This window comes from Carcharhinus amblyrhynchos, chromosome 29, assembly GCF_965287045.1.
Source record: "Carcharhinus amblyrhynchos chromosome 29, sCarAmb.v2.hapA, whole genome shotgun sequence".
NCBI classification, from domain to species: domain Eukaryota; kingdom Metazoa; phylum Chordata; class Chondrichthyes; order Carcharhiniformes; family Carcharhinidae; genus Carcharhinus; species Carcharhinus amblyrhynchos.
In genome coordinates this window covers 22017146-22031226 of record NC_137352.1, presented here as the reverse complement: position 1 = coordinate 22031226, position 14081 = coordinate 22017146, and the positions used below count along the sequence as shown (strand labels likewise).

The window sequence follows — 14081 nt, the reverse complement described above, 5'->3', positions numbered from 1 at the left end:
TCTCATTTACATAATCTGCTTCAGTGGCATTATTCACAAACTGACAACACCCATCTCTACCTCACCATCACCTTTCTTGAGAACCTCACTGTTGATATATCATCAGACAGTTTATTTGACATTCAATACTGAATGAGCAGAAATTTCCTCCAACTAAACTGGAAAGACTGAAGCCGTTGTTTTCATTGTTTACCTACCACATATACTGCTCTCCAATTACTGACACTACCCCTTTGCTTGGCAGCAGTATGAGATCAAACCAGTTTGTTCAAAATCTTGGTGTCACATCTGATCCCGAGTTAGGTTTCTGACATCATGGCCAGGATTCTCCAAAAAACAAACTAAGCACCCAACGTGCAGGAAAATGGGAATATTTCCACCAGAGCGAATCTCCGACACTCCGAGCATTGCAGAGTGCCTCAGCGTGAATCACTCTCGAGTAAGTAGGTGGCGAGGCCTATTCCTGTCCAAGAGGCCAGCAGCATAGTGCTGAGCAGACCGCTGCGCATGCGCCAATCTGTCAGAGCAGAGATCAACATATGCGCAGTGTCCCCTTCCCCAAATCACTGGTCTTCCCTATCGCTGTCCAACCCCGCAAGCCCCTGTTCACTGGCCTCCCGAACCTCCCCTAGCCAGCTCCTTTGTGCTCTCTCTACCCGAGCGCTGATCTCCCCTGCCTTACCCACTCCCCCACCTGATACCGAGCACCAATTCCCCTCCCCCACCCTACGCTCGGATAGTCCAGCGTGGAGCTGATTACGCTAAAAAAAACCTGGGAGATTGTGCCCAGCATTACAGGCCCCCTGCTGGTGTTTCCTGGCCCATATTTGTGCCATTACTAAGACCACCTATTTTGACATCTGTGATGTTGCCTGAATTCACCTATCTCAGCTCATCTGCCACGATAACCCTCATTCATGCCTTTCTTATATCCAGATTCAATTATCCAAATACATTCTTGGTTGGCCATTCAAACTTTTTGTAAACTTGAGGTCATCCAAAATTCTGCTGCCTTTGTCTTCAATTACAGCAAGTCCTATTCCCCCTTCAATCCTGAGCTCAATGATTTATATTGGATCTCAGTCAGCTATGTCTTGAGTTTAAAATTTTAAATTTCTTCTTAAATCCCTCCATGGCCATGTCCCTTTCCATTGCTGCATTCTTGTTCAGCCCCACAACCCTCTGAGATATCTGTACTCCTCTAAATCATGCCTATTGCACATTCCCATGATAACTGATCCACCACTGGTGGCCACACCTTCAGTTGCCTTGTCTCCAAGCACTGGAATTTCCCTACATCTCTTTACCTTGCTTTTCCTTCTTTCAGGCAATCCTTAAAACATATCTATTCAACCAAGCTTTTGGTCATTTGGCCTAATATTGTCTTATGTGGCTAGGTGTCATCTTAGTTTTGTTATGCTTCTCTGAAGTGCTTGGGGTATTTCATTACATGAACAGCATTATATAAATGTAAGTTATTGTTACTGGCTTTGGGATGGTAATTCACTTTGGGACAGAAGCTTGAACGTTTTCCCCTTTAATTATCTTCAGAATTTAAATAACTTCGGTGTATACCCTTTACCTTCGTTTGGAAAGTTGCATTATGGTTAGAGTAAAATAAAACTTTTTTCAGCTTTTCTGAGACAGAAGAACACCATAGTCCTGGGAACACTGAGTTCTCCATAGGCTTTATCTACACAAGATATTATGAAAACTAGTTTACCAGTGAACCTCCGCTGCTCAAAGAAATCTCGTAGAAACTGGGAATCAGTGAAGAGTAGATCGTACAGCTTGTCCACATTGACATGGAAAACCTCATTAATGTACTGTCGGCCATTGAGATCTTCATAGAACGCTTGCACTTCTCCTGCAGTGAGGAGATGTAAAAATAAAATTAGACATAAATTAATCCGACATTGCAAAACAAAACACTATACAACTGGTGGAAGATTATAGCAATAGCTTTGAGAGATGACGCTGATCATCATCTAATTTCCCTTCATTTAGTTTTCTATCCTGATTTAATGCATGGTTATAAAAGCTCAGCAACTAAATAGCCAAACAGTAGATCTGCTGCAGAGGGCTTCAGGCAATATCGTCTCCTGTTCTTATAATTCAATCTAATCTCTTCCATATGTATGTTTGCTTGAAATATTTCTTGCCAGGTCCTTCATCAGTCAAATTAACAAAAACTCTTTTACTCCAGCTCCTCATAGTTACTTAAGAAATACTTGGAACAATAAATTTGACATATATATGGGAGAAATCCAAAAATATAACATTAGTATACACTATTATTTCCTTTGAGAGAGATGAATAATGACCCTAACTTGTTACTCATGATTGATAGCAACTATCAGTGAATATTTAATTTATTAGCCTTGCATCTAATCCTGTAGCCCATGTAAAAATTATTTCTGTTTTAAATTCTGTGCTGTCCAGTAACCACCATTCCGTCTTATCGCTTTTACTCCATGAACGTTTGTGAAAGTTGATTCTAACATGACTGTTTGAAGAAATGTTTTTTCCTAAAACACTGACTTCTTGCCCCACTTGATTATCATTTAATGATCCACATCATGTGTCAACTTTGGGGCTGAGTTTAAATCAAGTAGAATGGGTCATGCGCTACAAAAAGAGATTTAAAACAAAATAAATCTTGCACTGGTGATATTGCGTCCCAATTTCTTTACACTCAAATCTTATTAGCAACCTACATCTCATTTTGAAAGCAGGACAAATGCAACTTAATCCATTAACAGCTATTGTTACATGCAGAAAAAAGTCCATTTTATTTGGAAGAAATTAAAGGGAACTTCAACCCCACTTAAAATTGGAAAATGTGAACAGTCTCCACGCCAAAGCAGCCTTTTAATTTGCTTATCATTTCATACTTGCAAAATAATTTCATGTTTCCAAAAAGTTAATGACGTAATGCTCTTTAACAAAATGCTGCCTCAATAAAAATATATTTTGCTTTGCCAAAAATGAGAATCCACCTGGGATGGCCTACACTTGATAAGGCTTGGATTCAAAACACTTGATGGAAATGAAATTGCTTCGCAGTTATTTAATAAGCACTGTGGGAGGAAGGGGAAGAGGAAGTAAAAATATTCAGTGAATGATTCTACATGACGATTATGCTATATGTGTTTAACCCAAGGAATGAAGGGGTGAATCTTTGGTAATCGTGGTAAGGAACGTCCTGTCATGTTTTATCAAATGCAGTATGGCCATTCTATAACTAAACCATATGATTCTGAGATCCCTGTTCTGAACATGATGGATAAAATACAGGACTAACTGAATGTGGGAAAGCAATTTTATATGGCACAGGATTAATTGAATTTGGGAAAGCAATTTTATTTGGCAATCGATTAGACTGCACCAATTTTCCAGTATCTTGAGGCAGTAAATATGTTTGTGTTTATACCTATACAATTAAGTGTGATCATTTATTTTAAATTGGGTTGAATTCTCCTTACAGGTAAAGAACCTGTGTTCTTTTTCAGTATTCACAAGACACAAAATATTTATTAAATACTCTTAAAATCTAATAAATGATTATCTTTAAACTCAATGGTTCCATACCTGTTTTCAGTTTTTTAAAATCAGCTGTAGTTAGTCCCACTAAAATGAATGTAGACAGGAAAAATGAAAGTGAAAATGGGGCAAACGTTTCTAATATATATTGTGCTTAGACTAGTTATCATCACAGCTTCAAATGTGCTTTGTGTCAATCATTCTGATTCAATTTTTCAAAGAATGGTCCAGCAAGCATTGAAATTTTGTTTGTGTGTACCACTGAGGTAACAAAAATATACTGAAAATAAAATAAACTGCTTCTGAATATTTTATAAAAAAAATTAAAACGCATTTCTGAAGACGTACATTATGCTCTATTTTACATGCAGATTTTTTTTCTAAAATAAACCTAGCTGCTCTTTTCTCTCCCTTGCTGAGAAGCCTTGAACCTCATGCAGTTTTAAAAGCATCAAGCTGGAAAAAATTATATAAAACATGCCTTAGCTAATTCAAAATAATCCCCACAAAGTTAACTGTTTCAGCATGATGGTCGATCAATATCACATGATCAATATCGCCTGATCAATTTCATAGGCCCTACATAGTGTTTAATAACAAATAAAATCTCTGTCTAATCATGGTTTGCTGATGTTCCCTTCTCATCCCCTCACTCCAAACTAGGTTTCAGATCTGAAGTGGTAGAGAACCTCTGAAGGGATGTAAAAACTGACAGCCATAAAATGGGTTAATGACATACCCTCGTCATGTGTTTCAGAGGAGTCACTAAGCTCTGTTGGAATATCCTCATTATCATTGAAGTCCAGGGAAGGAGAGTTCACTGGCAAAATGATTTCATTCTTGTCAATGGCCTGAAGGGCTTCAATTTCATCTTCTAGGTGATGGTCATCCTCTTCTGGCAGAATACCATCGAACTATGACAATAGAAATAAGAGAAATTCAGATTGTAGTACGAGTTTTGAAGATACTTTTGAAATCCATGTTTGTTGGTTGTGATTATGAATTTAAGTGTAGTTAACATTTTCATCATTAGTAAATGTTATTTTTCATAGGGATCATCATTAGAACTATTTTATTTCAGCATGGCTTCTGAGGTCTGCCCTTGGTGGATCCTGGGTGAATTGGCATAGATGTAAGAGAAAAAGATTGTGAGCATATCTTGGCGTGAGTTGGCATATGGGCTATAAAGGGCAATGGGGATGAGTAAGGGGGTCACAGATTGGCATCGCTAGCATGGTAATGAGTGGGGGCATGAAATGCATGAACTGGCATGGGTGGGGCATGGGGAAACACGTGAAGGATGGGGTGTGGGCTTTGTTGTATGAAAGGCACTAACCTTTCACAGAGACGGTGTTGGCACCTAGCACTCCTGTGGCTGCCTCCACACTATTTTCCAGGAACAAAATTTGGAACATCTGGGAATTTTCTCAACTCAGCAAAAATCCAGACCTAGCCGTTTTCTCTTGAGCAAAGTCCTAACTAATTTAATAAATATATTTAATAAATCCTAATTTATTAACAAATTAATAAAGCTTAAGCTTCAAAGTTTTGACTAAAGTTTTGCAAATGAAGTACTTGGGTAAGATGGATAAGCTTTAAGAAAAGCTATGCAGATTTTTTGGAACTACAGTTAGTGCTATGGAGAGTAGGGGAGGCAGAAGGCAGATTGCAAAAGGAAGCACTAAAACAGATGCCCAGTCCCTGCCGAAGAACCAGAAACAGCAACAGAACATAGTATATTAGTAACGATAGCTAGCTTAAAGGGGTAGTCATGCTTTAATGAAAAATCATTCAGTAAGGCTCAAGATTGTCAAACAGTACCTTTAAAACTTTATCACGATGAGATCAAGGAACAGGTTAATATGCTCTAAATTTAACTTTTCTGGAGTTTTAACCCCCCAAAAAATTAAAAGAACTGTTTGCGATAAAGTGGTATAGTGGTCGGTTGTTTTAAATTAATATTGCTAAATTTCCCAATTTCTTCTCAGCTTAAGGCATTAATTCCCACTGGAGCAAAGTTCCAAAAGCATCACCCAGTTCTCAGCCTAGTGGCAGGTCTGGACAACAACTAGAAATCATAGAAACCCTACAGTGCAGAAAGAGGCCTTTTGGCCTATCGAGTCTGCACCGACCACAATCCCACCCAGGCAGTTGTTAGGTTATTGAGACATCATTGCTGAATGTGTTACCATCCTGGACAGACATCCCAATAAGTGCATTTTCCAGCAAGAATCACCAAATAGCAATCAGCAGTAAGAATGAGAAATTATTTTCTCTCCATTAGCCAATTTGGTCATTTGCAATACCCTACTGTCATCTTGGCTGAGATCATCTCATTCAGCATAATCTAGAAATATAATTGGGATCTTGAGGCCATGCCCTAATGTGTTTGGGTGACGCAGCTGGGAAGGTGAAGACATTTAGTTGTAAACATTAATATGCTATTTCACATCTTCCAGGCAGTGGTTTATAACGTCATTAACTCTTAGACATTATAGTTTCTTAATTTGATTTGTCTGAATTGGAATAATAGTTGCAGTTAAGGCTACGTTATTTATTTTAAGGATCTGGAGGTGCAGGGATGGGGTGTTGACTTTACTAAGTGAGCCACTGGAGTTAGTAACATTAAATAAAAAGGAATATATGGGTAGACAGGCAGATCACTGGAATATGGTGCCTATACTTCTAAATATCAGTATTTTCATTGCATTTTTTTATTTCAAAAAGACATGCAATATTTCAGTTTTTTTTAAAAAAATTGCTGAATGAGATTGTAAATTGAAAATGCTGGAATTATTCACATACTGAGGCAGGAGCCTCACTGCTCCCTGTGGAGGTTATTGTGCTGTTCGTGACTGATTTCTTTTGCATCTGTGGACTGGCATCCGTTTTTACTTCTATGCTGCTTTTAGATGTGTTATCATTCACCTCTACTTCTTCCACTGGGATTTCTTCACAGAACCTACCAGAAATAGAATAACCCCGTTACATATGACAATAACATACTGGCAAATATTTCACAAGGCAGACAATGAAAAGCTCTGTGTTCTTGTCTGTGATATTTGTTAAGAGTCTTTCATCCATTAAATTCTTCAGATGGAAACAGAGGAAGAGAACCTCAATTTCTGATCTTCGTTATCCCATTTTAAATAAATGCATTAATGTTGCCGTAAAATAAGGCAAATTGAAAAGTCTACGCTGGGAAGTCTGTTTATTCTGAAGTTGATTCATAAGTACCATGTAGTATTTCTTCGGTATTACTCTCATTTTCTGAAGTATACTTCTTTAATATTCATAAAATGACCGCATAGCATTTGAGTTTTCAATTATAATTCATTCTGCAAATTCCTCAGAAATCCTTTTCTCCCAACCGTCTCAAGTCACTAATTCTCCTCTCACTAATTAATCTTCAAACAAAATGGTTCCCATTGAGTGTAATTACCAGAGATCTACCTTGTCTGATCTTGCGTATGATTCTGATGCTCATTCTCTGACAGATAATGTTCCTAATAGCACTGCGATGTGTCTACAACATATGGACTGCAGTGCTGCAAGAAAACAGTAGATCATCACTTTCTCAAGGGTATAACTGAAAAACGTGTGACATTCGTGTACTTTTAAGAATTTTTTTAAAATCGTGTTCTCTAAACCAATTACCTGTTTTGATTTCATTGCTGTTGGGCTGTCTTCTAGAAGTCTTTTTATTGCTCCTTCAGTGGTTTAAACAGGGTTGTTAATTTTTACTCTGGGATCTTTTATGATCCTGCACTGTTAGGAGGAAGGTCATGTGTTTTAGACAGTTCTTTTCTTAATGAATTTAAGGTTTCATTTTCTGTTTTGGCTGGCTGCAGTTTTAGAAGGGACATCAAAGCTCTCTCTCATCCTGGTTTTGGAAAATTCTATTGGTTCACTGAAAGCAAGGCTTCTTGCCTTCCTGGAGTAGAACATCTGCTGTTGGTGGCTTGACCAGAGAGTCTCCCTGGTGTTCTGGGAAACTGCTCTCACTTCAACTTGTTCTGAAAGTGTCCGGAGGACTGGTAGAAGTTACAAGGCTAAGAAGTCAGGATTTTCAATTCTCCAACCAAAGGACTCAATTCTAGCATCATGTGAGCAGTAGTCTTTGCTGTGCTAAACCTGTGGAAAGGGTTTTCTTGTCTTTGGGAAGTTTTTGTTTGATTGGAACATTTTAGATATATTTGTTAAGGGTTATACATTATCATGGTTGATTTGTTTCTGTCTGAATTAATAAAGGTTATTTCTAATTTTCTTCCTATACATGTTAACTATATTCTTAAATAAACTCTATTTGATAAAAGCTCCCTAGTGGGTCATCTGAATCATATCTGAAGTGAAACATACCATGCTTATCCTATCCAACTTCAAAGCAAAAATTATGATCCAGGCAGGCTTCATAAAACACTTCGGAGTTTCTGACCTGGATTATAACTTGTGCTGATTAGGTGTGTTGACCGTGCTAAATTCTCCCTCAGAGTACCTGAACAGTTGCTGAGGTGTGGCAACTAGGGGATTTTCACAGTAACTTCATTGCAGTGTTAATGAAAGCCTACTAGTGACACTAAATGAACTTTTAACTTAAGGATGGGCCATACATACTAGCCTAGCCAGCAACATCCATATCCCCTGAACAACTGAAAGAGATAAAGCTAGATGTTGAGCTGAGAGAAGCTCTGCACTTTTATTGAGATTGATGAACAATTAAGAGGCACAGATTTACAAAATATACTTGGAATTAACAATGTTTTAAACTTTAATACTCAAAATGTAAGCCTTTGCCAGAATTCAAAGATAGGAATAAATGTTCATTATGTAATTGAAAGCATATAAATATATATATATAGATTGATTTGATAGGCCTTGAAATGTCCAACGTACGTAATGACAATCTTATTTTTAATTCCATGGGTAAGTCAATCTACAGAACCTGTGTATTTGTAAGCTATGTACATTCACCTTTTCTCCACCTCCCAGTAAAATGTTCACTGGACTGTCCCTATACTAAAATGTCCATATGACACAAAACAACGTTGATTTATGTGGTGTTTAAGTTGTGTTCCAATTGTTGTCAAACTATTTATCTCACCCTGTTTGCTACATTGATTTAGCACTCGTCAGGTTAGAAAAATATCCCTCAAGGAGTCTTCCCCTTGAGGGAGTACCCCACCCTCTGGTGCGATCACTCACTCTCAGTTTTCATTGGCCCCTCAAATCAGGTGACTCACTTCTTCTGTACTGTCTTAAAGAGACAGTCACCACCCACACAACAGAAGTGGTGTTGTATAATTATTCAGCAGTCTCTACCCCTTCAATGTTCCATCAGCCGTGCTGGCTTTACATCAAGGTGAACCAAGATAAGAAGCTTTGTTTAAAGGAAAAAAAAATACCTCACCCCATAGTGTTGAAGTCATCATCTGGAGGAACATAATCTTCATCATCACTGGTTAGACCAAGTTCATTCCCATAACACTGATGAACAAAGTGCCACAGCTCTTTGGGACAAAGAGGCTGCAAATATACCAATGCAGTATCAGATATGAATCCCAATTCACAAACAATGGACAGCAAAAAATAATTGTTCTTAATTCTACTGCCAGTCATTTACATGACAATTACACTGGCTGTATGAACAAGTTTATCTGTCAAAATGTGTTAAATGCATTAAAAATATATCAATAATCATCGCACCCACACAGTGCAGATGGAAGACAATTGCCCCAACAAGTCTGCACTGACCCTCCGAAACAGCATCCCATCCAAGCCAAACCCCCTCAACCCCACTTATTTACTATGGATAGCTCATCCAATTGCACATCTTTGAACACGAAGGGGCAATTTACCGTGACCAATCCACCTACCCTGTGCATCTTTTGACATTTTGCAAAAATGTATAAGGTTAATTTCTCACTTACATGCTTACCATAAGGCACTGATAGGTTTGAAATATCAGCTTTGCTAAACGATATGTATTTTATCCCATATTAATAGCTGGGGCAGAAAAAAGTGGTATTCTCATGCGGGGAGGTGGGGTATAGAAATTCAAATCTAATACCAACAAGATGTTAAAAATCTATAGCCATATACTGCCAATTCTGTTTCTTATTATAAATTCCCATGTGCATTTTTATAATGAAAACCTATCACCTTTCCCTCCACCCTAACTGGAGAATCTACAATGCCAGAAGTTCATCTGAATTGTGCCACTAGAAATTCTTACACTCACATTCACGATGCAGTATAAAAGTAAGGATAGGACGTATACATTCTAAAGTGAGAACTAAAATTAGCCACCACTTTATAACAATGATGTGAGCCCAACTTTAACTGTGTCAATGAATGGATTTTGAGTGAGTTAAAATTTTGCCCTTTATCTTGACTCACACAATGCAACCCAGTGATAACTTGACTACGTTTTTAATTTTCTTTTAGGTTTATCTCCCTATTTTCCCTAGGTTACTTGCAAATGTTGCACTAAGGAACAATTAGGAATTTCATTTCGTGAACTGGGAATGACTGTTCGTTTTCTTGGTGATTGCTTCTGAACTCTGACCTTAAAGAGATTTAACAATAAAGGAAGATATGCAGAGAGACAGAAATCAAAGCTGAGACATTCCTACCACTCCACATTGATGTTTTGGCTGGATCTTCTGCCCCCACCTGAAGTACGTAGCATTTTACAACGCTATCCCGCTGCCTCGGACCCCATCACGTGGTCATCTTTAGCAGGACTCGAATGTCCTGCTAGCAGGACGGGTCGGAAAATCCCACCCAAATTCTGCATGAGAGATTATCTTCCTAATCTGGCATGCTGCACTATCCAATGTTATTTCTTTATAGGGAATTTGATTTTCAATCGTTTTTCATCATTACCTTTTCAAGCAGTGCATTTTGCCAGAGTCTGAACATCATCATGTAGGTTCTGTCCCGGGCTCCAAATGAAGTAAAAAAGTGCTACGAATAAATAATAAATTCAAACCACTGGCCACACAAAGCAAGTCACAAATTTCAACCACTAAGTGATGCAATAGCAAACACAAACAACAGAGCAGTTAAGAAGTGATAGAACAATAACATTTCTGAATATAATTCCCAAGTATTTAAAAACTATCACTGATTGAGTGCTACATAAACATCACCAGCACAAGTGAAATGGATCTACTGGATCACAAAGTTATGGCTGATTTTACTGTCACTTACTATCCATACATCCATGAGAAAACGCTCAAGTAAACCAGTTACAAAAGTTAATCGGTACATCTTACATCAGGCTTCAAAGTTCAATTTGTAAGAGGTTGGGCTTCTCCTCTCAGTGTAGTGCACACAAGGATCGAATTTCAGTCCACTCTCTGAGTGGAACTTCAATTCAGTTTGTGGATTGCAGAGTGATGCCGCAGAGAGGGAGTTTGTCTTGTTTAAAAAAAATGAAATCTGCAGATATTGCTACTGCAGTACCAGACATGTTTTGTGTAATGTTAAAGGGGCAGAGGTGCCCCTGAGATTGTAGAAGATACTCCACCAAAGTCTTTAATCAACTACATGACCTCAGGAGATGAGGCTGTCTCCCAAGTCTTTCTGCCTGCTTTCCCATGATGGTCTTGGGAACTAGTGGCAATATGAGAGAATGGGGGAAACACAAAAACCTGTGTCTGAGTCCTTTCCATGTCTTGCACCAAACGGCATCTCCCCCACCAGCACCACCATTTAATAAGGCAGAAGGAGAAACCTAGCTGAGTGGTGAAGAGAAGTGTCTCCCTACAGCATGATAGTGATAGGCCTTAAATCTTCTCTTATTTTTTACTGCTATCCTGCATAATGTCAAGTGGCATATGAGAGGAAAGTGCAACCTATTGTTAGGATAATGATTATCAGTTGTAAGACAAAGTATGATGTATATTTGGTCCAGCCTGGACGTGGAAGAACAAATTCATGTCCAGCCTGGACATGGAAGAATGAAGTACATCCCTTGGCACATACAGTCGACTCACCTTCATTCAAAGTTGCTTAATTCAAATTATCTGAAAATGTATTTTTCTAGCACCGAATCCCCACTTTGCCCTTTATGTTGGTCAATTCAAATTTTTGGATGTTTTGTATCTTTGATTAGTTGACCACGTATAGTTTGTTTCCATCTCACTTTTATCACTAGACGGCAACATTTCCTAAAAATGTTATTGTTTTGAGCAACCAGTGCTTTTGATGTGTGTCGCCATTTTTTTTGCATAACCATGCATGCACGGTATTTATCATGGAACAAGACCCACCCAATACTTGCAAGGCCGCTGCTTGCCCACATGCATTTGGGAGCATTGTTGACCAAGCAAAATAGTATCATATTTTGTCTGTGGCAAAGGCAATGTGATTTCACAGTTGTTATATTGGTTAATCTTTAATGATTTATTTTCTCTGTTTCAACGGCCAAGCTACTTATAGCTCAACTGAAACCATTCGAATAAGGGGTGATTTCATCAGCAAGTGTAAACAAGGCAGAAAGCCAACTGATACTTGTGTTTTTAGCATTGATGAAATATTAGATTGCTCTATGCCGAAATGGACAAAAAAATCTAAACTGATGCAAATACAAGATGTGCATTTCAGTTTCAGGTCAATTCAGGAAAACCCATCTCATTGGCTTTTCATCAAACCAAATTTAATGCTTTCCATAAGCATTGCCTTTGATTTTCTGGTCCCCTCCCAACTGAAGTCAATAGACTTTGGCTGGTCAAATTTTCCACCCTGTGTGCAATGATTTCCATTACAGGTGGGGCTAGGAAATCCTGGCCATTATGCTAAACCCTTTATTATAGGATGACTAGTTTTCCTGAAGATGACTTGTACGAAACACCAACTGTACTTTACCTTTTCAGTGTCAGTGCAAACTTGGACAGCATTGGGAATGAGGCGGGCTGTTTTCTCCTTTGTCATCGAGCAAACATCCTTGAGACGTACAGTGAGCTAGACCACACAAGAATTTATAAATCAAAAGATTGCCAACAAAATACAGTCCATTTTAAATAGTCAAAGAGCGTATCCTATTTATAGAAATAAGTTTGTGGTTCCTTTTCAAACGGTTGGAATTTGCACATTTTAAATGGACATTTGACACTTGGGAAATGTGTGTTAGAAGGCACATTGCCAGATACAGAAGCGATTTTGTGCATAATTAGAATATCTTTAATGCACTAGGGATATGACTTTTTTGGAAATAATTAAGTTGGAAATGAATTATACAGTCCTCCCAAAAAATTTTCATAGTTATCGTTACTACAGTAGAATGCTTTAGTCAAATAGATGTCTTACTGGACAGGTGTTAACTTATCTGCAGCAACAGAAAATAATCCCATCAGCCACTTTTCCACTGAGTGTTCAAGTTACTGCTGGCTGCTCCAACAATTAGATTCCATTAAAATCCAAAATAAAAGCAGCAGCATTCTTAAAGAAATCTTGAAAATGCCTGACTTCTAACTTGGCTGCAACAAAAATATCGTCTGGAAAATATTGGAAGGCAAATATGTGGACATGATGCAACAAATTGGACAACTGGCTAAATACTGTGGGGACATTTCATGAGAGTTAGGGTTCCATTTATTCGTGGCATGAGTGTGATAAAGTCCAGTGAGGTCAATTTTCTTTTGCAACAAATAACAAAATTAACAGCAAAAAATGCTGTCGAAGATTACATCCTAACTGCTTTAACTGCTGTGGAATTGTAATTCTAATCCTTGCTAATTACAAGCATTGAGGGAAAGAAATATCTCTATATTTTGTTCCATAGTGTACATAGGAATTTTCATCTTTTCATTTAAATATGTTAAAGTTGGCAAAAGAGAGATTAAGACAACAGCTGACCTTTCTATCTTGTTCGTATCACAAAATGATCAAATAATTTCTGTAAACTGCTGAATCTATCACCATCTTTAATATATAAAATAACACAATACCCATTCAGTATAGTTTAGCATAATTCCAAACACTGAAATGTGACCGTGATACTCACTATTTATTTTATTTGTGTTTAATGAATTTGAAACAATTTCATTTAAACATGTAAATTTTAAAAATGCTTGTTTAAACAGTGAAGGTTGACGACTGCTCTGGAAATTGGCTTGGATGAGTCACGCGTCTGAACGTTCCATGTTTACACACAATCAATACTAAAATACTTTAATTTGAGGGCTTATGCTTCAGTTGTAAAGAATGATTCAGCTCTCCTGCAATCAAGCTTCAGGCTTTCCCTCAGCATGGCCGATATGATCTTGATGCTCTGAACGATGTTCTTGTATGTCATACTGACTCTGACAATTATGCACTCAGAAAATGTACAAAGTAAAGCAAACAAATCTCAACTTTAATATTAATAATAATTCAGATTGATTTCTACAAGTCATCCTAATTGTTAGACTCCTTGTTGGCTATGTTTGCTAAAGCAATTTTGTTTTAATTTGAAAAGAAAAATGGACTTTGTGTTTCAAAAAGGTCAACTTGCTGAACTGTAGATTGTTAAAGATTATTTTAGGGTGGCCTGA

At 37.8% G+C, this 14081-nt stretch overlaps 1 protein-coding gene across 12 annotated transcripts in view; it reads right to left on the bottom strand.

The window, feature by feature from the left end:
• The window catches only part of gramd1ba (GRAM domain containing 1Ba), a 689080-nt gene that overhangs the window by 29193 nt on the left and 645806 nt on the right, over positions 1-14081 (bottom strand). For all 12 annotated transcript variants that reach the window (XM_080214716.1, XM_080214711.1, XM_080214713.1 and 9 more), the window contains 7 exons: positions 12415-12510; positions 10429-10509; positions 8951-9066; positions 6349-6505; positions 4283-4457; positions 3592-3630; positions 1724-1867 (listed from right to left, as the gene is read on the bottom strand). In XM_080214716.1, coding sequence (XP_080070842.1) covers positions 1724-1867; positions 3592-3630; positions 4283-4457; positions 6349-6505; positions 8951-9066; positions 10429-10509; positions 12415-12510 — 808 coding nt within the window. The remainder of the gene's footprint in view (positions 1-1723; positions 1868-3591; positions 3631-4282; positions 4458-6348; positions 6506-8950; positions 9067-10428; positions 10510-12414; positions 12511-14081) is intronic.